This window comes from Biomphalaria glabrata, chromosome 1, assembly GCF_947242115.1.
Source record: "Biomphalaria glabrata chromosome 1, xgBioGlab47.1, whole genome shotgun sequence".
Lineage (NCBI taxonomy): Eukaryota > Metazoa > Mollusca > Gastropoda > Planorbidae > Biomphalaria > Biomphalaria glabrata.
The window spans coordinates 73,758,240-73,786,227 of NC_074711.1; the positions used below are offsets into that span (position 1 = coordinate 73,758,240).

The 27,988-nt window shown below is 32.9% G+C and overlaps 1 protein-coding gene across 14 annotated transcripts; it reads right to left on the bottom strand.

Moving 5' to 3' along the window:
• Positions 1-2,196: 2,196 nt before the first annotated feature.
• LOC106065641 (casein kinase I-like) lies at positions 2,197-27,977 on the bottom strand. 14 transcript variants are annotated; one of them, XM_056013585.1, is made up of 13 exons: positions 27,159-27,976; positions 23,966-24,006; positions 23,663-23,732; positions 22,416-22,427; positions 21,309-21,457; positions 20,167-20,401; positions 16,292-16,462; positions 15,062-15,210; positions 14,715-14,798; positions 13,352-13,453; positions 7,258-7,361; positions 6,897-6,972; positions 2,197-6,506 (listed from the first exon to the last, which is right to left on the bottom strand). In XM_056013585.1, exons 1-12 carry the CDS (start codon positions 27,346-27,348, stop codon positions 6,924-6,926), a joined length of 1,356 nt encoding a protein of 451 aa, XP_055869560.1. In that variant the 5' UTR covers positions 27,349-27,976; the 3' UTR covers positions 2,197-6,506; positions 6,897-6,923. The 14 variants fall into 14 exon arrangements, with proteins under 14 accessions (XP_055869560.1, XP_013079961.1, XP_013079957.1 ...); XM_013224507.2 differs by having other exon boundaries at positions 6,917-6,972; positions 27,159-27,975; XM_013224503.2 differs by lacking the exon at positions 6,897-6,972 and having other exon boundaries at positions 15,062-15,207; positions 27,159-27,977.
• Between the last annotated feature and the right edge of the window lie 11 nt (positions 27,978-27,988).

A 27,988-nucleotide genomic window follows, 5' to 3' on the forward strand; every position in this document is an offset into this window, starting at 1 on the left:
AATAAGTCATCAAGTCACGAACACATCTTCGTTTATCTCACTGACATTCATCATCAGTGCCATCACCATCTGTCCCTTGACTTTCGTCGTAAGGGTGCTGTGACGTAGAAGAGCTGTGACTGTTCAAAATCCCGCCACTTTTCCCGGTCAGCAGCTGTTCTTGACAGGATATCAAGAGAGGCCGGTCAGCAGCTGTTCTTGACAGGATATCAAGAGAGGCCGGTGCATTCTTTTACGTTGTCCAGCCAGCTTTCCGTTGGACGACTCTTTCATCGTGCTCTCTCCACTGTACCTGGAAGAATGACTTTTGACGGCGAGTCGACATCTTGCAATATGACCAAACTAGCTCTGCCTTCGTCTCTTCGCAGTATTGGGATATTCTTCCTTGTTTGCCAGCCAGTGTTAAGTTAAAGTACTGACTCATTTGTCTACTTTTCTTGGTATCTGATACCCAGCATTTTTATATAGCATTGACTCTCAAAGGCTTGAATTCTTTTCTCAGCCTCAGCGTTCAGTATCCAACTTATACAACAATATAAATGATGAGACCAGGGGCGTAGCTAGGAATTTTCCATCGTTTGGGGACCCGGGGGGCTTGACCTGTCTGGGGGCCCCAGCATTTTGCGTAATATTTATTTCTTAATGTAAAAAACACTCATTTGGGGCCCCCAGCCGGGGGGATTTTCCAATTCTCCCCCCTCCTCCCTAGCTACACCACTGACAGAGACCACTAATGACGAATAGAGTTTTAATTTTACTTTGAAGCTGGTGCTACTCTTCGAAATTTTACAGTTTGCTCATGACAACGTATGCCAAGCTTAAACTTTTATTGATCCTCCATCTCTTGTGTTGGGAGAAACTATTGTTACTGTCCACATTAGATCTTTATGTCTAAATATGGTTCCTTCTGTCTCGGTAGACAATGGATGCGCCCTGATGAGTCACTGGGTTTTAGGCGCTTTGCAGCAGCACCAGAGTTTCCTCTCTGGGGCGCACTCTTGGGTCTTAGATAAAAGGGTCATGGGTGGCCCATGCTTAATGATCCCTCTCTCGACCTTGCTGATGTGATCCAAAGGAACGCATCTCGCGTTACATTTGGCAACAAATCAGTAATGTCTATACATTTTGTTAAATTAATGATATGTGTGTTAATATTTTATTGAGTACTTTACTTTATCCTAGTTTCTATCTATGACGTTTCATCTCATTGAATGTAACCTAATGTATGCGCCTCTGACCTCGTTACAGATTTCGTAACACACTGAAAACCCAAACAATTTGGTAAAACTAAAGGTGACTAATAACGCTCCCCTTTCCTTACATACTTTTTGATAGAGTCTGGATTAAACTATCTTAAGTAGTTCAATATAAAACTAATGTATTATTGGCATGCTAACCGATAGTTGGTCAAGAAAAGACTAATGACTGGTAGTGTCGTTATAGAGTAAGATTGAGATGATCTTTTCATCACGACCAGTTTCAGAATTACAGAGTATCTTGTCATGAAGGGGCTTGAATTCAGGGTGTGGAAAGTCTAACTGTATACAAAACATTTCAAACAGCCGTAATAAATAGACCAAATGTTATCCTATCCCAAAGACAATTCAGTTCGACCAACCAGCTGTGCCTTTTATGCTTCCCAGAGTCGACACTCGTCACAAAGCGCATTTAAACCGTGGAGGTTACTTAAAATAAAAAGAAAACTTAAGACGCTCATTCCTAGTTGCCCTTTTGAAGTGTTCAGAATGTCAAGTGGCTGTTTTCTAGACAATTCCAAACAAAGTAGATAAAGTTATGTAGGTTAAGTTATCTTTTGATTAGAAAGGTCTAAGATACTGAAAGATACGCGAGTTTTGAAGTTAAAGTCAACACCAGTAGAGCAAGTCCTGTACGCGATATAAAGTGTCTAACATTCCTAATGTTATTGTCAGCTTGTCATGATTACCGCAAGTACCTGGTGGGTGGTTAGTACTACACTATAACGTGGCCCCGCTATGTGTGGCCAGCACTAACATTCCCCCCTAATCCACATCACTTTCAGTCAGTGGTTCAAAGCTCTGGTCGTGTGTGTGAATGCTGTTCGACTTTGCATGTATTTTATTCAAACAGTACTGCTGGGGTGGACTATTGTTTGGACCAATACAATGAGTTGACCCAGACATTGAAGCTGAGTACAAAAATAAGACATGACAAATCTTGTAAGAATTGCCTTTATTAAGTCATGTACAAAATGCGTCCACCACTAAACACCATTCACACTCTGCCATTAGTTTTGTATATTTTTTTTTTAAATAGAATGAAACACAAAATTGTAATGATATCAGCATTCACACAACAAAGCTAATTAAAAAAAAAGCATCAAGAGCCTGGCCCCATGTACTCTTCATTCCAATAACATTGACCATAATACTTGAGGGCAAGCACTAGCAGGCCATGAACATGATCACCTGCCACCACTGCATTCAAATGGCTCAGTTACAGAACTGTCTACTGTGAAACTTCTTTAAGACAAACTTGCATGTGTACAAAGAAATAGTTGTTCAGAGGGGTGGGGTGGAAGGGCAGAGGGGGAAAAAAAAGGCAGTTGTGCAGGGGAGGTAAACTGTCTACAACACACAGAGGACATAAAGAGGCTCTAGAGCCTTTCTTATTTCTAGGCTGATAAAAACAACAATTAAAAAGTATTTCACTGAAATAAGTTTAGTCTAGCCAGATTTCTCACTGTGACATAAGCAAATAAGACTAGCACAGGCTTCCCATTATCTTGTTCATCAAATATACCAGACAAAGCCAAAGAATGATTGGATGGTGAGAGGTGTACTACTTCCCACTTGTATTGTTTCATTTCACAAGAACCCAATGTATCATCTTTAGAATAGGACAAAAGCAATCAGATACTTCTCCAGCCTCATCTAAAACATTCTAGGCCTTAATAATAAAACACAAAGGTTCAGAAAGCAAAACAGATACACACACACAAACACAACAAAAAACAGAGACATCTTTCAAGATGCCCAATAGGGCATGTAAAAATGTATATTGAATCATCACTATCAAAGTTGAACTATTCACCTATAGGTATCCTCACTTTAGTCAGTTTCTAATGATATAAAAAAAAAAGTCAAAAATTAGAAAAGGCTATAGGAGGCGAACATGTCCAATCACAAATTAACTAGAGTTCATAAAGAGGCAGAGTGTTGATCAATCTTACACAGTTGACACATCAAGTAATTATGTACACAGTGCCAGTAGGAGACATTGAGAATTGGACAGTCCAGACAGACCCATGGAAACAATGAAGTCTATTGCATATGTCCCATGTCATACAGTCACCGCAGCCCTGCTTATATATAGTAGGACAAAGGAAGATAAACATTACATAGTTCACATTCTTTATTATTTATGTCTTGATAAAAATGACAATAAAGTGTATTCATTTATAGCTGTAAATTTTATTTTAGGGCTTTGCTATCAGAATTTAACTTCTTTGTCCAATCTTTATGGAAACAAATAACCTTATCCAGAAAGTAAATACTCCCAATTTTGAAATTGTTTTATAAATATAGAAAATGAAGTATGATAATTTGTATATTGTGGATTAATGCTTTTGTTTTATAGGTATTGGATGTTTAATCAAAATTAAAAGTTATCACTTCCTAGCCCAAGCCTCCCACAGTAAAGCGGGAAATGTCAGCAGGTAGGGTTTGAACCCAGGACCATTGAGATGACAGCCCAGAGCACATACCACATGACCAGCCATCCAATAGTAATTGTAATAATAGTAATAAGAAGTATCAGTGAGAAGATCTATTTGTTGTTTCTGTTATTTCATAAGCATTACAATCATTGGATAAGTAGCAAGACAATGGGATGAGATGTACTGATTAAAGAACAATAGGATTAGAATTAAACTTGTGTACTGATTCAAGAACAATAGGATTAGAATTAAACTAACTACTATGAAAGCATTGAATGTCAAATCCCAACCAGCAATAAGTAAGTCTAGTAGCTCACGGGTCACACCAACACCATTCACAGTCATTCATTGCACCCTGTTATCAAACAATTAATTATCAATTCATTTATTTAATTATAAGAGAAATTAAATCTTTTAAATAATTTGTTGTTTGTCTATAAAAGATATTTACATGTAAATGAATCCATTCCAATGACAAGGAACATTCATACAATATAAGATAAAAGTTATTTCAAAGTTGAAAAAAAAACTCACAAACCCAAAACTATCCTCAACATTCATACACTTATTTATATCAAGATATAGAAATAGTTCTTACTTGGATCTTCAAACAAATCAAAAGTCATTTGAACAAAACAGAAACTGCATACCACACAAATAAAAACTGAATAAAATGTGAATTACAAGGAATTTTCAAATGGACTTTTTTTTCTTGTTATAAACAAGTAACTGACTATAAAACTGTCATCAAGTCACTTGGTGTGCATCCAAGTTTCCTGATTTGGTATTACCAGCACACACAACACATTTAGAACTAAACAATCAAACCAAAGAGTTTCCAAACAAGAATAAGGTGAACATTGTGGCATTTTGAAGTACAGCTTGGATTGAACAAGTCATTCCTAGAAGCAAGTTTGGAGTAGGCACCATACCATACTGTTGAGATAGCCAGTGACACACATTACAGAGTGACTTTTGTAGAGTCATTTCACTTACATAGTAACGGGGACAGAAAAGTTGACATTTCATGAGGGTTTGAGAAACCATATACAATTAGGGCTAATAAGATACTGCATTTTCTATGTAGTTTTTTTTTGCTTCATCCATGTCAATTATTAGGAAAAAAAAAAAATTTATATTATTATTAAACTTAATTAATTTGATCACATGTAATGCAAAAACGTTTATGAGAAACATTGTGATGAAACTTCTGAAAAGGCTGACCCATATCTTTTCAAAGCTACAAAGAAGATAGTGCACATCAAAGACTAGCTAAAACCCCTATTTATGCCCTTTGGCAGGTCATGATCACAGCTGCTACAATAGGATAAGCAACTACTTAGGGCCTAGAAACAGTCTTGCTGTCTGGGGTGTGGGGTCATATCAGCAGGTCAAAAACACAGGCCAATGAACAAATCAATGAAAAAGATATGGCTGAGTGATGTAATGAACAGTGTGTTCTTAGAATAAGTCAACAAGAATCACTTTCATTCCAACTGAGAACACATGCAGCTAGTCCACAAACATCACTTTGGCTTGCACTGGGAACAGATACAAACAAAATTTGGCAACAACTGTCTCCCAGTTTATTCCGCGTACACATTTTTGTCCCCAATCTACTTCAATATGATATATATATTTTAAAAAAAAAAAGGCATTCAACATTTACTACAGGTGAACAGGGTACTCTCTATGATAAACAAAATATATAGGATTGAATAATTAGCTTAAGACTGAACAATGGAAAGATGAATACAGCATTGAGAAAAAAAAAGTTTTTCTTGACAGAACTGACTGAGTGAATGACAAGCTAACATTGGAACAGTGAAATGAACAGGGTGCTGCAGATTGTCATTGTCATCTCCAAAACTTCTACATAAAAGTAAGTCTTTGAGGATTATTACATCTCCAAAAATAAATTTAGCGTCAACGTAACCATTGCTGTGTAATGTGCACATAGAAAAATAAAATATCTCACAGGACTGCAAAGCCAGTAGATGGTAGATCATTTTTTTAAAATTATTTTCATGAACATAAAGCTAGAAGCATTTAGTGATGAAGCCATCAGATGCATTATAAAAAAAAAGTAGAAGAGAAAAAAAATTTGCCCACTTCAACTATAGATGAACTACAAGCTGGACAGTTTACTATGTACATTTTTTCATGGGGGATAGGGGGCGGTAAAGAACATAACAAAAAAAAAACAACAAATGTTATGTACATTAACATGCATATGTTTAAAACAAGCATTCACTGAGTCACAGCAGAGGGAGTTGCAGGCCAGAGAAATACTGTGCCAGAAGCTTCAGCTAACAAGAGTTTTTTTTTTTTTTTTTTTTACTGTTGTAAGAAACAATTGAATTTGAATGTACTATTTATAGAATGTTATTTCTATGAACTATAACAGTAGTTTCAACTGAAGAGCTTACTTTTATTACTTTTACAAAATCTTAAGTTGGCAATGTTTCAAGCAGAATTTCTTTTTTGTCTTTAGTTGTCCAAATGTAGAAATTCAATTATTAGAAAACAAAATACATGAAAATTATGTCATAAGAATGTCTGGTTTACAAAACCACTTAAAGCAGCAGCCCTTGAGGAGGGGAAGGTCCCTGTTAAATGTGGAGGTAAAAGGTCATCTCTAGCATTGGTTGAGTAGAGGTGTGAGCTGTCGGCTGATATGCTGTCACAGGATATCTCTGATGGCTTTAATGGTTTGGTATCCCTCTGGTGACCCAGTGCCTTTCGTCATTTATGACGCTTCGCTTTAGTCCTGGGTCTTGAGTTTTTCCATCTGAAGCAACCACAGCACCTGTAGAGAATAGCAATATTTGTTTACAAGATAAAGTACTTAAAAGAAAAAAAAAAAAATTATGAAAATACTGACTTGATTTTTTTCTTATCTATTAGACCAAGAATATAATCATTTCTGAATGTCCTCAAATTTTATTCTTCATTATTGAGTTATATTTATAGACTAAAATACCAGCAGTAGCAGATGAGTAACTAATTTTAAACTAAATCTCTTTTAACAAAGAAAAATGAAAATTTACAAAAAGATATAAAAATTTATTTTTTTTCAGGATTCCATGTGTTAGAGATTAAAGAGATGTTAATTTCAGTAACAATTTTGTAACATTTGTCTTGTTAGTCACGAGGGCCACAAAGAAAGATGTTAGTGCTTTAGATTCTAATCAAAGACCTGAGTAAATGAGCACAGACCATGTTTTTAACTGCGGCGTCCCTTCTTCTTCTTGCGTCGGCGGAAGAAACAGCACCTGCAAGAAGACAGAAGTGGGCGTCCAGTGGAAAAACAAGCTCATGATTGTTGACAAATGTAATTTAAATAGTTACTTTGCATCAAAGTTGCAAAGCAATGTAAAGAGTAATAAAAAAACAAAACAAGAGACATTAAATTTTTAACAACTGACTTTTCAAATTGAACAAATGGAATGAATCATAATAATAAGTAAATAAATAAACATAATAAGTAACAAAATACAAGCTACTTAAGGGCAGTGATAAATCGTCAGTTTTAAATCATAAGAAGTACAAGAACATACTTAGTTTCATCATTGATTTCCACTTCAGGCTGTGGAGTGATGGGCGTATTGGACTGTCCGCCTAGGTCTTCTGGTTGCATATCTCCATTAGTAGAGCTAACCACCTGTTAAGTAAGAGGAACCATTTATTTTATCACCAGCATCTGCTTTCAGAATAAAATAATTAACCACTTTCACTACATTAGGGAATGTACGTTAACATCGAGTTGTGGTGAGGCTGAAAATATTTTTTTTTGCAATCATAAAATTGTTATGCAATGCAGCCCACCTTTTAAAAAAATTCACAATAAGGTACGTGAGTTTAACTTTTGATACTGTACAATGAAAAGTTATTTAACATTTATAGAACTATTTTTAAAAGAAAAGAGAACATTAGTAAGTAATAAAATGTATTGTTTTATTTAAACCTACAAATAGTGAATGGTTGTTAGTTGTATTGAAGAAAACGTTTGAGAAAACTAAAATTGAAATTGTGATTTTTTTCATATGCTGTCTTTATGTTAGCTAAAAGTCATCAGTAATGCAAATAAATTAAGACACAATTAAAATGATACTAGACTTAAAAAGATTCCACCCAGTGCTAGGACTACATCACAGAACACACTAACTACACAGCTAGTAAGTGATGTACAATTCAGTCTACTTAGATTCACTTTCTTTTTTGTTTGCAAATATGCACAATGTTCATACACTACAATGAATATACAAAGTTTTTTCAAGCAACTTAAAAGCAAAAGCATTAAAAAACATGCACATGACAATGAAGCTAGCACATTCAATGCCAAGATCCATCAAAGCAACAAGACTACTGGAAGGGAGAAGCCTACTATGACAGAAATATAGAATGCCAAGAATCTGGCAAATCATTGACTTAAAATTCATTTAAAGTTGTTTTTTAAATACTTGGATAAAAAAACAGCTCTTCATTTAAGAAAAATACAGAAAAGTGTTAATACAATTAAAAATACATAAAATATTAAAATACATATTTGACGTACAGCTGCAGTGAGCCAATAAATGCATTTAGCAACTAGTTGGTTAAATGCTAAATTAGAAGAGTTTTTATAACTTTTACTCTATGTTAATTTGATAATTGACAAAAATTATCGCTATAGTTTACTATAGCACTACAGAAAAGGTAGTTCTGGCAAATGAATTGGAGTGTTGATGTATGTAGTTAGTTAAAGTCATCTTTAAGATTTATGTACAAAAGAAAGTAAGAAGCACATCGTCTAAAACAAGAACAACACAGAAGCGCACTTGTTCCAACTGGTCAATAAAGTCTTAGTGCTCACTGCCCAAACATGATGTGCTACTCATTCCAAACTGTGCCAACAACAAACAATGATATCAAGAGACAACAGCACCAGAACAAGGAGAAAGCAATCAGCTACTGCTAATGGTGCTAAAGAAAATTACAGTTATAGCTACAGACTGCAAGTGACTAGCCAAACTTGTCTGACAAAACTTGGAATGCAGTGGTTCCTAAAACTTTCTCCAATTAATTAATTTAACAAATGATTTAACACCAAAACATTCTCAAAATGGTTGTGGAAGGAATAGAAGTTTTTTTGTTTGTTTTTATTGGATAAGGTATTTATGTTGTTTTTAACTAAACAGCTAGAGTTAGTAAAATATATATATCTATATATATTAAATGTGTTTTAAGAAGTATGTAAATTCAAATCTCTCTCTCTAGATATATTATATATATATATATAATTGTGACTGGTCATTTATCCCCAGTCACTTCATCCCCAATTAAATATTTTGTTCTTCTTAGTCATAATGTAATGGCTCCAATAACGCTTTGACTTTAATATCTAATATACAAATGTATTTATTTAATATACAAATGTATTTATTTAATATACAAATGTATTTATTTAATATACAAATGTATTTATTTAATATACAAATGTATTTATTTAGAATAATTTTTTATATTTTTGACATCTTATTTATATATTTTTAGTATTCCCCCCTCCCTTCTAATCGAGAATTCTAATAATATATGTAAATAATTACATAAATTTTAAATCTGGGCGTCAACTTAAATTGTTCTATTTGATGTAAGGGATGTCTAAATTATACTGCTTATCCTGGGTATGCTACCCTGCCTCATAGTGGTGCCTGGGTGGAAACGATCGTAGGAGGAAAGGATTAGGCTAAAGGGTAGCAAAACAAGACTCCCGTGGGGGTGCCTAAGGGGGTGTGAGATCATCCACTGTGCGGAATTGTAAAAAAGCTCCCACAACCTTGTCACAATCCAGGTGCCGTTCCTCAAGGGGCTGTTACATAAGTGGCGTGTCCTGCACGGTTAGCCTGGTATAGAAAAAGGAAAATGGCAGGGATTCCTGTGCACGCTGTCTCTGGCTGCGAGTCTGACACCCCGCCAGTGTACACTGTTCTGTCTCATTCAGGCCTGTGAAAGGGAGCTCTTGTTCACTTTTGCTGGCCTGGAGTTCCAAGAGCCGAAGGCTCAACTCTATAATGATCAAAGGCCAAGGTGTGGTGGAAGTAGTGGAAATCTTTTAGAGACATGAGAATGATTAGAATACTTATGATCCTGCCACTGACAACTTATCTCCTGATGGCCAAATTTCACTTTATCTTTATTAGTCAATCGCTCTTTCTTGAATATTGGCATATGATTTTTAACTTTGAGAAACATTTGATTTATGTAATAGAGCTGGAGCTGATTCCTATCGCCTATATAAGCTTTGTTTTAATACCTGTTTTAACATTAATGTTACAAGTGTTATAAGATTTTCATTGGTGTCTGTGTATATATTTCATATCCTACTTCAAGCATACATAGAGGGGATAACTTAAACTATGCTTCAGTGTTATGCCCTCTAAGTACATGGAATTAATACAGAGGATGAAATGACTAGGGGATGACATGAAGTGACCAAAGATGAAATGTTATATGTATAGGAATATACATATATATATATCTATACTATAAAGTAGAATGTGAGGCGTATGTATGTATGTATGTATGTATGTATGTATGTATGTATGTGACGAATAGAAATCAAAACCGTTTGACCAATCTTGATAAAACTTGGCAGGAATGTTCCTTGGGTGCTAACTTAGACCGTAGTGTATGTATTGTAGCCCTAAAACAAACTTAAGACTTAATTTGTCTGACTCTATTAAAGCTATAGTATTTATGGATCTAGACTTTGTTTACAATGTTGACATGAGAAAAGATCGAAAGGATTTAGACCTAGATATAATTTTAGGAACTACACTTTGCGCAGATAGTTTTTTACTTCGACACATGAAAATACAAAAGAAGGTCCATTGATTTCATTGTATAATAAAATTAACCTTCAAATTTGTGTTTCAAAACCATTTTTTACATAAATTAGTTCCTTATATCTGTGACTACAGATTTACTGATGAACATTCTTTCATTAGACAATACTGTAATGTTACACATCTTTCCATTCCTAGGTCAAAAACTCTAATTCAACTCTAAGATGATATAACTTCTCTTCACACAGATAGTTTTATACTTTAACACATGAACATACTAATTATAGTCCATTCATTTCATATTTTGATCAAATTAACATTCAAATTTGGTTTTCTAAAGCATTTTTAATACATTCGTTTACGAAAGCTGCGAAGCCGTGTTGAGATAGGCCTATATTCATTCATGAATCGCGTACTAAAAATTATTTCAATTAATTGTTTACAAAACACTCTCAGTGACTATATCAACAGTGATATGCAAATAAAGACCCGCAAGTCGCGGGTAAAATATGTCTAGTATATATATATATAAAGGAAAAAATATATATTCACATTATCACTAAAATACTCTAAAATAGTTCAATTTAAATGATTTCAGCACATTTTGTAAAGCATTAATAATTTTGCTGTGGAAAAAGTTTGTGAACTAAATCATTTCTCATCAAAAAAGATGTATCAATTTAAAAAAGAACAGCAAAAAGTATTGGCAATATTTTGAAAATCGTCTAAATTAAACATATGAAAAAAAAAGGGTGTCTTTTTCCTATAATTGGCAATAGACAGATTAGTTGGTTTAAAAACATTAACATTATATAATACATTCTTAGTTTTAGAAACATGCTGTTATTTGTTTTTTTTTACCATAACAAAGATGAGGAGTGAAAAGCTTTATATGAAGAAGAAAATAATGATTCAACAAAACAAGAGTGATTCTCTATTTTAGTCAATATTTACATTCTATTTTCTTTTGTTGGCTAGTTTAAATTCAGCTGCACTAAAAGATAATAATTCTAAGAACATTGGAAAACAAAATTGTAAAAAACACAAAACAACAACCAAGAGAATTATTAAAAGTTGGTAAATTATTGCACTTTTGTTGATATATAATTAAAAAGATTTACATAGTTTTGTTAGAAAACTTTGTTAGTTATTAGAAGCAATTAGTTAATAAATATCTGGAAACATTTCAACAAAATAAATTGAAGTTAACTTTAATAAATTAGTTTTAATATCTAATTAATTTATTACAAAAATTCAAACCTCATTTTATCAAATGTAGCCAAAAGGGCTCAAAACTATTTGTGAGATGGATAGTGTGAAAATCACAAATTGTTATGCCAAGATCAAATTGACTTTCAATTAGAACACTATATCATCTATAGGTCTACATCAGTGATTCTCAATCAATAAAACCAGGATTTTAAGACATTCTTCACTTGGATATTCACAAACCATACTAATAAAGAACCAGCTTATTAAATTATCCACAAATGAGGACCTTAAACCAAAGTTCAAACGTGGTACCAAAAACAACTCCAATTTTATATTCTGCATTATGGGTAATTGTATACCAGTTGTTTACTGATTTCCTGTCTTATATTTTTGTGCAACCTGGATTCATTACAGTATGACTATAAAAGAAACCTACAAGAAATGTGTGCTTGGTAAGATTTGTGGTTGTTACAAACATTGAGCCAGCCATAAATACACTCATAAAATCTCATCAAAGTGATTTTTTTTAAATTTATTTTATATCTAAGTTATAATATCAATAAACACTCCTTCAATATTTTTTTACATTGTTAATATATACTGTAGGTAAGTTTTGACTAAATTAAGGGGTACCTAGGTCAAAAAGTTAAAGAACCACTGATCTACATGAACATGTTCAGGCCTTTTCCTTGATGCAATTATAGTTATTGTGGAGCAAGTGACTTTATATTTCAGGTTGACCGTACGTAACTATTCATGCTTCAATTGGTAAAACTTAAAGAAAAATTTTAATTCATAACTTTGTGAATGCCATTCTTTCATTTCCTAACAAAACTTATAACAACAGTAATTTTTTTTTATTGTATGAAAAATGATTTAAATTTAATGACACTGTTTTTAAGCATAGTAAATGAAAGCAAAAAGAAATAAATTAATCACTACAGTTCATGCAGAAACACATTGAATTTTGATGATTTCAATAACAATGCTCATTGTCTGGACCTCTCAGATTATTTTAGCAAGAAAAGTTCAAAATGAATCTAGAATCTTTCACTTACTTACTTAGACTTAGGTCCTCTCGCGCCGTTCGGCGCATTGGGCAGCAAAGAATCTTTCACATTAAAACCTAATCAAAAACATGAACATTACCTCATGATTTGACAAGGTTTTTAAAAAAAACTGTAAAATATTCATAACTTTGATATAACAAGGTTTGAATGTATTTCTTTTAACTTTCAATGAGCTTCTTCAGCTATCAAAATTGTGTAAAAAAAAAAATTTGTTTAAGATCAATCATTTTTTTTTTCAATGATGATAAAATGCTTTTTTTTTTTTTTTTTCATAAAAGACTCATTTCACTATAACAGATCTCAGAATAGAAGTTTTGATGATGTTTTCTTTTTTTAAATTGGATTGAACATAGTTTAAAGTAATAACAACATAAATATAAACAAGTGAGACACAATGCTAGCATGCAATCTACATATGAAGGTTAACATCTGGGACAGGGTACAGCTGACCACCCTAGGCAAGCAGGTCATATTAAAAAGCAAAATAAATATTTAAAAAAAAAAAAAAAGGGCAAGGCAAACTCCCAAGAGCTAGGATTGCCTACCTGAACAGAACCCCCATGCCTATTAGAGGCCAGGTTGTCTCCTAGATATGTGTGTCTCGGCTGTTCTCCCCAGGCATGCTGACCCCTTGGATTAGAACTTGCCTGAAAGGCGAATCATGTATGTATGGTTAGGACAAGGGAAAGGATCTCTTTCTCCTACACAAGGTGGTCAGTTAGTAGAACAGCCAGTTCATTAAACAAGGGCTCTAAAGAGAATCATGCTGCTATCAAACAAAGCTGACACCAGGGAGAATCATGGAAATGTTGAGGCAAATATTTGTTAAAACCTCTTAATAAATTAATAATACCCAAACAAATAGTACACTACCATTAGAATAGCTTAATATATTTTGGAAAGAAAAAGTCTATCAGAAATTATTTTTTTAAATTTAAAAAATGAAAGACTGCCAGCAATCATTTTAATTTTAATAAATATACTCAATCTAAGTAAGAAGCATTTTTTGTCGTTTAAGGGACAGGAACTGTAAAAAAAAATTTTTTTTAATAATTATTTTGACATTATACTGGAGTCTCTATTATCCATTAATTGAATTTGATATGTTTAATGTAACCAACATGGGTAAGTAATGCATTTCAAAGCATATGTATGTTACAAACATTGTGGAGATGGACAGTTTCAGTCAGTAATGTTAAAGCATGTAGTTTAGGTAGAGGAAAAGGTACAAGATAAAACAAATAGTGTAGTTTTATTCTTCTATGCTTTACAGATTTAATTTTCACTAAACCATTTTTTTTTAATAAATAAAAAATATATTGAAGCTAAGAAAAAAATTAAATATCTGCACCACTGGGATAGAATCATCACCCGACATTAAAACATACATGTATACTTTGTTATTAGTAATCTTAAATACAAATGATACATGGATATATATAAATATCAGGAAAGTTACTGAAAACTATAAAGGCACAATAATGGTAACTGATTATTAGAGCATCTTCTACACTATAAATGCTCCCTCACAAAACTAGCGCAGACTAGAATTCAAGAACAGCAATACCAATTAAGTTACAGAAGGTTTATTTTTATAATTTTGTTTAACAGATTAAGAGACAAAATAGAAAGCTGGTTAGTGTGAACTAATTGTGTGTATTGGACAACTAGATTCAATCAAACAATAAAGAAAACTATGCTTGAAAATGCAATGTTGTCACTGCTAAATGTACATACATTATGTAGAAATTCAGGAGGGCTGAACTGCCAAGGACAAACAAGTGCATAATGAGCAGATGAGGCATGCAACTCCTGTCAAGTTTTTGAGATGCCCAGCAAAAGATGTTTTTAAAAAAAGGAGGTAAATGGAGTAGTTCAAACCAGAAAAAAAAAAAAAACAAGAATTACTTGTGGGACATTGTGCCTTTCTCTGCTTGGGTTGGCATCCCTCTGTGGAGATAAGGTTTGCTCTGCAACACTCGCGGGAGTAGACTGTCAAAGGAAAGACTTAGAATTACACTTCTCATATACAGTTACACGAACAATTCTAAGAACATTTGAGTTTAGACATTTTGGCATTAACACTTAAAAAGTATTTCTTGAATTGAATGCAAAATATTTTGTTTGTTGAAGTTTATATAAACTAGTTTATACAGGTATTTATGGCCAGCAAACATTTTTCAGAAGGAAACAATAAACCATAAAATAAAATGATCAAAAGTGAAAAAAAAAAATGAAACCCAAAAACTACTAACCACCTGTCTTCCAACCCAGTCAAACTGCCAATCACGCTCGTATGTCATTTTGTCCATGAGATCTATGAAAAGTTTTCGTAAATAGTCATAATCTGGTGTTTCAAAAAAGTCTAACTTTCGTACATAGCGAAGGTATGTTGCTAGTTCTTCTGAAAAGAAAAAAAAATGTATTCTTAATTTGATATTGAATTTTAAATTATATATTCTATAGAAAGACATTTTTTTCCAACTTCTAGTAAAAAAATTTAATAAAATATTTTTCTAGTCATTATTTATGATGTTTTAAACTTAAGAAATATCATTTTAAGTACATCTGTTAGTAGAAATTCTTTAATTTTGTTAGATCCACATAAATGAAACCACTAATGGATATAGTGTTAGATATGTTTAACTTTGCTTAAGTGTCAAATCAAATGTTACTAGCAATGAATGACAATGAATCTTAACCAGTTCTAAAAAAAAAAAATGACTCAAAGGAAGATATTTGAAGATAATATAATATTTTAAGTACATTCTTTATGATTTGTTTAAACAATTTTATCAGTGTTCATTCACTATGACTTTACTAAAATTGTATTATGCAAAATGTGATGACCCCACTAATAGTTGCCCTGAAGTTTAAATATGATATGTATTTAAATTATTTACCAAAGGATGAGGACTTTCTAGATGTTTTCATTTTTTTCCTAGATCTTACCATTATGGTGCTAAAAAAAAACAACTTATGCCAGTGTTCCCAATCAAGTCTTTCCTATACTTAGCTGATCAGTTCTATTTGGGGAGGAATAGGAAAGAAGGTTTTGAAATCTAAACACTAGGAGCCTAAGTTGAGTTACTTTAAGCCTAAGTGTTTTTTTTTTTACAAATTAGTTGATATATTATTTCTAAACTAGATGTTAAATTAGATGTAGAAGTATCCAATTCTATATTTATTTTTGATAGATTTGGAAGTATTTAGATGCATCTATGAAAGCTCTATCTAGTCATTGTTAGACTGGTAAAAGATCTGGATCTAGTAAGCATGCTACTTTGGTTTTCTAAACGCCATCATGCCAATATTTCAATTTAGGTTTCAAGATCTGTAAGTAATTGCAAGATATTTTATTAGCTCTACCTTGGAATTTATTTTCAAAAGAAGAACAATTTTGGAGTAAAAGGAAATTGCATGACAACAACAAAAAAAAAAAAGATAATGTACTCAGAAATGAACTCACTGATATACAAACTTACCTGGAAAATTTTCACAGAGAACCTCTATGGGTGTGGCACGCTTTGTATCTCCTATTTTCTGATAGCGTTCTTTTAATGTATCAGCCTTCAAACCCTGCCAGGGTAAACTACCACGTAGAAAGTACATAAACATATGACCTAATGCCTCAAGATCATCTCTCCGACTTTGTTCTGAAACAACACAAAAGTTTTCATTTTAAATAAAAAGTTCACAAAAATAAATAAGCATTTAATTATCAGTTGAAAATAGTACAATATTTAAACTAGAATATTTCTTATGCTTGTTAGATTCTTGGGCAATGAAATCAAATTGTTGTAAATACTCAAAAGGGAGAAATATAGTCTCCATCATAAAACCATCTAATTTTAAATCTATAAATCTAAATAACTGTATGTTACTACGCTTGCTTAGAACCATTATCATTTCCGGCATTAACAACTTTGCGGAACCTGGATAAAGCTCAGTGAGAATATTCAGCTCGCTGCTCAAGCAGGCAACATAAGAGGGATGTATGAAGGAATCAAAAAGGCTCTCGGACCTGCCCAAAAAAAGCACCTCACAAATCAACCACTGGGGAAACTATCACAGACAAGAGCGAACAAAAGCACAGATGGGTCGAACATTACTCCAAAGGCTATGCCACAAAAAGCTCAGTCTCTGCCTCAGCCCTTAATGCTATCAACCAATTACCCACAATGAATGAACTAGATGAAAAAACCCACCCTATTAGAACTCAACAAAGCCATAGACAGCATGGCTGCTGGAAAAGCGCCTGGATGTGACGGTATTCCCCCCAGATCTTCTGAAACAATACAAAACTACACTAAGCCAACCTCTACATGAACTGCTCTGCAAATGTTGGCAAGAAGGTGCTGTGCCACAGGATCTGCGGGATGCAAAGATCATCACCCTGTACAAGAACAAAGGTGACAGAAGCGACTGCAACAACTACAGGGGAATCTCTCTCTTAAGCATTGTAGGCAAAGTCTTTGCTAGAGTGATACTTCCAGGCTACAAAAACTTGCTGATCGAGTCTATCCAGAATCACAGTGTGGCTTTCGCTCAGGGAGATCCACAACTGACATGATTTTCTACATCCGTCAACTTCAGGAAAAGTGCAGAGAGCAAAGAATGCCTTTGTACATTGCATTCATCAACCTGACAAAGGCCTTTGATCTAGTCAGCAGAGAAGGCCTCTTTAAAATCTTACAGTTAATAAGCTGTTCACCCAAGCTGCTAAATATTATTGTCTCTTTCCATTAAAATATGATGGGTACAGTGCAGTTCAATGGCACATGCTCCGAAAGTTTCAGTATAAACAGCGGAGTCAAACAGGGATGTGTCCTGGTCCCAACCCTCTTTGGAATACTCTTTTCAATGCTAATCCACCACAAGTTTGACAAATCCACCGAAGGCATACATCTTCATTCCAGATTCGATGACAAACTTCTAAATATTGCTATACTGAGGGCCAAAACAAAAACCAGAACCACCCTCATAAGAGATATGCTCTTCCTGGACGACGCAGTGGTAGTGGCACACTCACAAGAGGAGATTTAGTCACTAATGCCCTGCTTCTCTAAGGCTTGCAAAGAGTATAGCCTAACCATTAGCACAAAGAAATTAATGTTATGGGACCACCTGCTACAGCATCACCATCCATCCTCATTGACGATAACAAGTTAGATGCGTAAACGATTTCTGCTTGCGAGAACGGGCCTTCCCAGCATTTTTATGGCCCTCAGACAACGCCGCCTGTGCTGGCTCTGACTCACCAGATGGAGGACAATCGCATCCTGAAAATCATTCTGTAGGGGCAACTTGCGTCTGACTCAAGAAAAACTGGTCGCCCACACCTCCGTTACGTTGATGTGATAAAAAGGGATTTAAAATCAGTAAACATGGATATTGACCATAGCTTTAGACCACACCAGTTGGAGAGAGACGGTGACCAAGAAAGATACAGACAGCGAGAAAACATGGGCCTCGATTCTTGAAGAAAAGTGTGCCACATGGAAAATAGCCAGCTCCTCTACCACCAAAGCGAAAGCCACCTTGACATGTAATATATGTGGACGGGAGTGTCTCTCCAAAATAGGGCTCCACAGCCATAAGAAAAAGTGTTCGAGATGAACCATAGTCGTTTCACGACAGAAGGAGGCCAGTGATGATGACTACATTTGCAGCACTGCAATAAGTTGCTGTGTGGCTGGAAGTGGCCCAAGTTTGTATTTGTTGTTTTTTTTAATTTAAGGGTTAACATTTACAAATTCAAAAAAATATTTGGGTTTAAAAAAAAAGAATGTGTGTTATTATTTATTTATCATTAGGGTGGGTTAAGCAATTAACTACTACTACTACTTTAATACGAGGTTTTAAAAAGTTTAAAAAAAAAAATGGATCTATAATAAATACTCATGCTAAGGTTAAGACTAAGACTGCTTTATTGATCCTTATGGAAATTTTTTGTGGTTACAATGACTCTTTTCTAAAAAAACAACAAAAAAACAATAAATACATTCACATAAATAGAACAGACACAAACATAAAGAGTTCAGACGTCCTTATCCTTTTCATGTTTCCTAGTCAATGAGTAGTGTAGATACATTTTGACCCAGTAAGGAACGAACAAGTTTTTGTACCATTCAGTTCTAGTCTTAAATGACAGAAAATGTCCACTTCGGGAAGACTTAATGTAGTTATGATGGAGTGGGCGGCTCTTGTCTTCCAAGATTTTTCAGATTTTGCCGAGACATTTTTATTCAAAAAGTTCATTTAAATATTGTCGTGTTGTGTGTGTGTTTTTTTATGCTCTTTTTATAAGGTTGTCTAAGCGGCGCAACAGTTTAGATGAAACGTTGCATTGCCAACAAGTTATTCCATATGTTAGCAGATTTTGAATTGTCACACAGTATAAATTATCTAAGATATTGTGATGTTTAAAACTTTAAATTTTTTATAGGAAAAATAGCCACTGGGCAATTTTCTTTGACAGAGTTTCAAGGTGGTTTTCCCATGAAAGCTCTTTATCAACAATGACACCCAGATATTTATACGAGTTCACTTGTTATATCGTTATATTGTTTATATGCAGTTCGTGTATTATTTGTGTGTTCTTTATGACATCTATTTTAAGTTCTTTAGTTTTTGTGACATTCAGTTGTAGAAAAATTTCAGTGCACCTCTTTGTAAACTCTCCTATCAAGTTTCGATACTGACTTTCTTTTCTTAAAATAAGACGGACTATGGCAGTATCATCATCGAATTTAATGAATTAAACTGAGTCATAGATTCTTCTTATGTCATTAGTGTTAAGAGTGAACAGTAAAGGAGAAAGTACACAACCTTGTGGAACACCCATACATAATACTTGAGTTCATGATTTTGTGCTGTTGGCTTTTAACAAACTGGGGACATTGGGTTAAAAGTTTAGAACCCCTGCTAGTACTTAAGGGAGGACATTAAAGTCATTCAGTTTGTTGATCATTAGATGTGGCTATTGGAGTTGAGGAGAAATCTATGAAGAGCACTCGTGCATATGATTTGGTGTATCAAGATGCTTATAATAATATAAAGCTGGTCCAAAAGCAATAGAATTGCATCCTCAGGTCCCCTAGCTGCTTTATATGCAAATTGGTGAGGGTCTACGCAATTATTGATTTTGGTGCGACTAGGCTATTTAAGCATTTAAGCTATCTATTTTTGATTTCTTTGATAGTGGTATGATCTCTAAATGTGTGGAATTACACAAATTTGTAGCGAGTGGTTAAAGATATGAGAAAAGATAAAAATTAAAGAGGTTATATTCTTAAACAATATATATATATTTATTCCGATTTTAAAAATAAAATAAAAATGGAATCTTAGTGCTTACCTTTCCCAAGATGGGTGTTTATGCTCATATACCTTGCTGTGCCTGTTAAACTTTTATGCTCTCTGTATGGAATATGTTTATGAGTTTCTGGGTCAATATATTCTTTGGCAAGGCCAAAGTCAATAATGTGGATGATATGCTGCTTTTTGGTTGATTGTCTTCCTATCAAGAAGTTCTCTGGTTTAACGTCTCTGTAGATCAAATGTTTTGAATGCACATACTCCATACGAGTTATCTGAAACAAAATGTAAACAAGAAATTTATATAAAAAATTTTTTTTTTTTGCATCAGTAATAGTATATTTATTTGTAAACTGGTTTATCCAGATGAACTAGGCTACACTATTGGCTAACTATACATAAGTACTGCTGTTACTGCTAGAAACATTTAAATAAAATTTTCCTCATATGCAACACATATTCTTCTAAATGAATGATAGAGAATTATTCTACTTGACCATGACCAAATCTGATTGCCCATAATGTAACAAAGTTTGAATAACTGTTCCAATGTATAAAATTAATTTTAAAATAGCAAAACATTAAGTAGTCACTAGTCATTTTAATGAAAAAATACACAAATAGTCCTAAGGTAATATTAATCTAACAAAATTGTCTTGTATGAGCATAAAACCACAGACTTAAATACACATTTAATAATTATTTTTAAAATGTCCAAATAGTGTGTCATTTGGATTGGACTAAGAATTTTATATGAAGCTGAAATATTGATTTTCAAACTAATTCAATCCATCCCAAAAATACTTTAAAAAAGCATTTATTTTTTTTAATCTTATATTGAAGTCAAGTGCATTTATTTTTAAAAATCTTATATTGATGTCCTATCTATATTTCAAAATTATTTTTTTTTATCATTCAAATACATAATTGCAAATAAAAAAAGAATGCATAAATCAAATTAAAAAAAAATCTTAATGCTTCTTCATAAATGGTTTATCTTAAAAGTTAATCTAACAGAATTATACTTTTTATTTTCCTTTAAGAAAAACAAAAAAAATGAATTTTACATTCATAATTTGTACTTACATTTGCGAACTAAAAAAATTAAAAAAAAAAAAAAAAAAAAAGAAATGTATTTACAATGTTTGTAAATATTTATCTCTAGGTGACCATCAAACTTACCAACTGAATAGCAATCATGAGCACTGTTTTAAGAGTAAACTTTCTATCACAGAGATCGAAAAGATCTTCGAGACTAGGTCCCAGGAGCTCCAAAACAAGAGCATTATATTTTCCTACAGGACCAAAATAGAACACATTGGGTACACCCTCTGCAATAAACCAAGTAGCACTCGTTAGCTGTTACTGTATGAGGTTGAAAGCACTGTCACTAACAACAAAATGTGGATTAAATATAACAAAAGTAAAACATGAATTACCAACACATTATAATATAGATTTTTAAAAGCAACTTTTGTATTAAGCAATTTTTTTTTATTCACAACAGTTTGTATCCTTTTTATTAGGATTTTTCAAAATAATAAATAAATAAACAAAAGAAATAACTGTCCTTTAGTTCCTTTTTTTTTAAACAATTAGATTTAAAGTGGCGAGTAAAATCAAATTAGTTCATAATGAAAAGCCTGATTAGGTGTTGAAAGCAATCACAAAAGAAAAAACACTATCCTTCTATACAAACAAGACTTATCAAATAAATATTTATAAACATACATATACACACACACTGATTTTGATCTCTATTAATCTCCTAAACAAAGCATTCTCCAAAAGAAAAGATAAGGAATGAAAAATCAATACAGACAGCTGTTAAATGGACTTGAATCCAGGCTGAGCTCACACTAAAGCCAAACCAGCTAATGGATTCAAAAATAGCAAATAGCTTTACATTTACCCAGCTTAGCAACTTAATGGTTGCCCAGTTCAAGAATAAACTTATACTAAAGTCAGTGAAATAGAACTTTAGCTTTTCTATATGTTAACCTACACTGGTTAAGACTAATTTCCTTAGAGTGAGACAATTATTGTTTCAAGCAAAGTCCTGGCTACACTGGTGGTAGGTTAGCTGAACATGCTGTACATGAAAAGTTAGTAACAAAAGAAACTTAGAAAATCCAATACAGAACTATGCCTCATAACAACACTAATAACACACATGACAGAAAAGTTGTGTAAACAATAAGAGTGTTCAAGCACAGAACTCTTCCAGTCAAGTTCAAGATATTTTAATTCAAAGACAAATTGAACATTTATATAAGAATTTGAACTTGCCTGGAACTGAACCTGCAATAAAAGAAGAAAAACAAAAATAGTTACAAGTGTTAAAAAAAAAAAAAAAAAAGTAAAATTTTAAAAAGCATTTGTAGCTGAATGCTAGCAAGTCAACATGTCAAGTACTCTTGTAAGACAATAACAAATGAGAAAAGCAATAAACATAAATGTAAGACATGAGAAATCATGTGTGGAAATTCTGAACTACTAATTTATACATTCTGTTAGATTTGACTCTTTGTGATGCATTCATTGCTGGAAATTTAACTGAGTTCTGTATTTAAGGCAATAAGTGTCTACAGAGTAAAACTTACTCTTAGGTTGTATTAATAAAAAAAAGATATTATATTGTTTGACCTTTCTCAACAACAGTTAATTAAAACTCAAGTATTTGTAATAAGCTAGAAGAAGAATAAGTTCCTCTTAGACAACTACTTCCACTTTTTAAAAACAAATTTTTTGTCAATGAAGCGTGTGCATAAATTTAAAAATAAAAAAGGTTTAGAACAAAGTTGCCTTAGCCACAATTCATTTCCAGCTAACATAAATTCTTCTTCTTGGTTCTCATTGTTATGTTGGAGCACTTAACATAAATTAAAACTTCATAAATTTTTAGTAATGGTAAAAAGAATTAAGTCTTTTATTTTCTTTTAATGAACTAAATTCCACTACCAAATGTGAACATAGTTTTTCAATTAAATTTAGAGTAATCATTTCATGTAGGCTCACATATTATATCTTTAAGTACCTTTTTAGATTTATCACTTAATATCAAGTAACTTTAACTTTGAACAAATTACTAAAACATAACCAACACAATGGGGAAAAAAAAAAAAAGGGGGGGGGGGGGGAGAGAAGGCAGGTGCAACAGAGATTATAATAATCAGGATAAAAATAGTGAGCAACTGATAAGTAAAAGCTAGTAAATGCATGAAGAATGCATAAAATAAAATGCATTATAGCAATTCACGTCCAGAAAGGAGTTCTCAGGCTGCCTGTATTTACCAATCAATTTGCACTACAAATGAATTGTAAAATAACATATATATGCAGTCCTTAAATATGGATGCTTATATTACTAGCACCCAGTTTTCATTGAATGTCAATAAAGCAGTTAAAGCTCTTTACATTAAAGTGGCCCTGATAGATTTTACATATAAATTATAAAGCCACTTAATGTATAAGTGCTTATAAAAATAGACATTTTATAATATAATTGAGTTAAACTATAAGTAAATAAAACATACCTGACTGTCCTAATTGTTTGTAAAATCGATATTCTAAATGTAATTGTGGAGCTCTAGATTTCATAGGTTCCTAAAAAGAAAAACACATTTTTTTTTGTCAGCATGCATACACATAAACACTTCAAAGTTGCCAAGTGGCCAGTTTAAAATAAGGCAAGGAAATGAGTCACTTTCTAACTATACCAAAAAGGCACAGGGGTTGTTGTCCTTTTGCATCAAGTGGCTCACAGAAAGTGTATTCATTAATGTCTAAATATATTTACAGTAGGAAAAAAAACAAAAACAAAAAAACAAAAAACTTACCAGTTTGATAGCAACATGTTCATTGTTGTAGAGATTTTTGCCTAAAAAAACACAGAGAAATAATTTGCTTAAGAGGTAGTTCTGGAACATATTCAAAGTAGAATATTTATAGAAAGTTTTTTTTTTTATTGTTAATAAAATTGTACTGATAAACACTGAACAAAAGTAAGTTGGAAAAGGTGCGAGTAAACATCATTATTACTAAAATAAATATATATATTTATGTTGTTCAAAAGTAGCTAAGAATTTTATATTCCTAATAATTAGATATATATATATTCAAACTTTAGAGTGGGTATTTTTGTCAATATTTTGTTACATTTGGTCAGCAATCAGCCAAGCTATACATATATTGTTAGCTAAAATTAAAGTTACAAACCAAATCTTATTTGTACTACTAAAAAAAAAAAAAATTCTGACTAAGAGATCAAGAAGATTTGTGAAGTTAAAAAAAAATCATGTATACACTGAAACATGCAAAATCAGCCAGCATCTATGAAAAGTCTTTCAAGATGCACAAAATACCAGGGCAAGTTCCCAAAAAGCAAGTGAAAGGGATGAGACAGTGTTCCTGTACAATGAGAAACCTAATCCTAGCCATGAACCAAAGCCTTCTATTTATATATATATGATGCTTTTTCCCTGTCCCTCTACATTCTGTTTGCACTCTATGATCTCCTCAAGTTCCCAGCAGCATAAGTAGCACCTTCTATTGTACAAGATCTGACTCCAACCTGGGAATGCACTGCCCAATCTTCCAGATGCAATACCCAACATGCATTTGCATGATGTTTTCTTCATGTGCCTCCACAACTATCTTCACTTGACATCAAACAACTTGGTCTTTTTCCTCTCACAGACCAGTTTGCTAGAAAAGAGGAGAGCAGCTTCGCTAGGTTCTCTTGTTCTCTCTAGTAGTCACTGCAGAACTAACTTATAAAAGTGACAAGATGTTTTTTCGCCGATCAAAAAAACTCAATGTTTATAAAGCAGTGGTTCTCACCAAACTTTTGTAAGGCTTTTGTGAGGCCTGGATGCTCTATAGAAGGAATCTAGGGCACCTAGAATGATTCCATCAAAGGTGCCTTTCACTCCATAAAGGTGTATTCTGGATAGCAACATTACAAATAACTATGTTCTGCTGCACTTCTAACCATTTGACAGCTGCATTGTGTCAAATACTTATCCCACATGGGGGACGTCTACATGTCAAAGGCAAACTTTTTTGATGAGCTTAAAGGAGGACAGTGTAACAGAGGTGCCCCCACAGAAGCTCTATAAAGATCAACTCAGGGCCATTTTGCCCTCAATGGCATAAAGGAAAGTAGCTGACAGCAGTTGGCCTCTGAAAGAGACAAGTGAAGAGCTCACATGAAGGCCACTGGACCCACATTTGAGGCCCTAAGAAAACTTTTAAAAGTCCCTGTCAGACAACATCTTTGCATTAGATGAGTAAAAATATGCATATCGGAAATGGGTATACATAGCCATTTCTTGTATATATCAATGTCTTCTTGAGCTGCTATTCTATAAATATCTAAATAGATACTATGAACTTGATAATTTTTTAAAAAAATAATATGAAACACAAAGTTATTATTAAAAATAGTTTAAAATTACAGTCTTCTGAATTTTGAACACACGGGGGAGAGTGGAGCTAAAGAATGCCTTTTTAACTTTTAAATGAAAGTAAGTATTTTTCAGCAGAAAAAATAAAATGTTTATTTTTACTGTGAATGTCATTGCCTGTCATTGCTTTAATGATTAACATACATTTTGCTAAGCGTGGTCGAGAGGCCAAGTGCGCTTGAACTTGACTTGGCTACCTAGAAGGGGGCTCGAGATTCGACACCTGACTCAGGCAGAGTTGTGTTTACTGAGTGCCTAAAGGAAGCACGGAAATCCAACTCCTAGATACCCCCCCCCCCCAACTGTTCCACAAATGAGATTGGACCAAAAGCACTCTGAGCATGCTATAAGCATGAAAGTAGCGCTATATAAAAGCTATAATAATAACTATCTATTTTGCTGTATAGCAATTGTTTAATTTTTAATACTTAAGAATTATAATAGCTAAAAGATGCACACATTTTGAAGGCAGTAGAAGTGTACCATAAAATAGGCTTACTAAATACCACTTGGGCTACTGGACTATATGTATATCTAGAGACAAAGCATATTTTTTGGAAACAGGTCAACAAGGCTATTGATTAATCAAAGTTTCTAGCTTACAGATGGAAATTTAACTAGCTATCAAATTTGCATCTTTTCATTTAAAATTTTGTTTCAAAACCAAAGCAATTAATCTGTAGCCAGAATGATCAGTAAATTTTCACATTTTCTCACAATCACCAACAAAAAGGCTTTATAATATTTCCTTATCTCATTGTTTTCAAATATATAGCTTTTGGAATAGTTATAAAGACTCTCTATAGAAGATACTATATAATTTATCAAATTTATGTTCTCTCAATAGTAGTGTGGTCTAAAAAAAAAAGTCTACAGAAGTTATTTAAACATAACAAAGGAAAAACAGATAAAAGGAGGAAGATAATACTGAATCTGAACAAATGTAACATGACATATAATATATATAATGTTAATCTAGTAATAGGTTTTGATCCATGTTATAATGGCATTAGGGAAGAAGGAGCACTTTACCTTTACTTTATGTTTGTGTCTTTCCGAGTATTCTATATGGTTGTGTTTTTATAGAATTTGTAATTTATGGTTTAGTGTTTTATGTATTACTACTTGTAAGTCTTCTGTCCCAAATTGTCTCTAAATTTGTAAAAGTAATTTTACCAATGGTGTCTAATGCGATTATTTGTTATCAATATCACAGCTCAATTATGCATCTCTGTTCTAGTTTCTTTGTTTTCTTGAGGATCTCATGCAGAGGATGGATGCATATTCCAATATTGGATTATTGGTCTTTTCAAATGGTTTTGGTAGTGTAAGTGTATACTAACTAAAATATTATATATACTAGATTCCTAGATCCACATAATTAACAGGTCCCTATATTCAATAACAAATAATATTTTTGTAATAACATTAGATCAGTCAATTTAAAATATAAATAAAATATTGATGTAGGTAGTAAAATTTTTTTTAGTACTACACTAGACTAGTAGACTTGTCTAGATCTAGAATCTAGACTCAGAGATGTCATTTGAGTCATATTTCTTACCCACTCTTAACTCTCCAAAATTGCCACAACCAATCTTTTTGCCAACTCGAAAGTTTGGGCCAACCATCAAAACTCCAGTGTTACTGGATGATCCTTGTCTTTGTGAACTAGAATGCATTCCGCGAGAGCTAGCGGACTTTCTACGAGTTAAATCGTCTTGTTTCTCCAAATCCTTTTTTGGTGTTGTCATTTAGGAAACTCAGGGAATGAAAGTGTCCTTATCAAAATGATTAGACTGGATATCAATCTAATCATATATATAATAAGGACATCGAAAACCTGACTTATACTTTTGTCTTCATTAATAAAAACATTTATTGATGTGAAAATATGGGAACAAGAAAGACAGCAATAAATGTTTCAAAAATAAGTCAGTGCAAGTGTTAGACTAACGAAGGGTGACAAGGCTGCCCCTCCTTGTAAAAATACTTTTAAAAACGCCATGAAGGCTAATCCATAAGTAACAGGAAAACTTCAAAAACGAAATATTATATCCTTGTTCGAAATTATCACATCCTGACTTTCTTATTGATGACTGTATCTCTTTTTTCTCAAATTTCACAAAAACAAACAAAAATTGTTGTTTTTCCTGCCTTTTTGTCCAGCGCCTTATAACACAACCGGAATCGAATCTATACGCATTACATCACGAGTTAAATTTTCCCATTGTTGTTTTTAGACAACGTTTTAACTCTTGATTTATATGAATATTAGATACTCATAAATAGGAATAGTATGCTTAAAAAAATATTTTTGACGATTAAAACAAATGCACTATCTTTGATGGCGCATTGATTCCCCGGAAGTTAAAGACATCTTGAAAAGCTGAC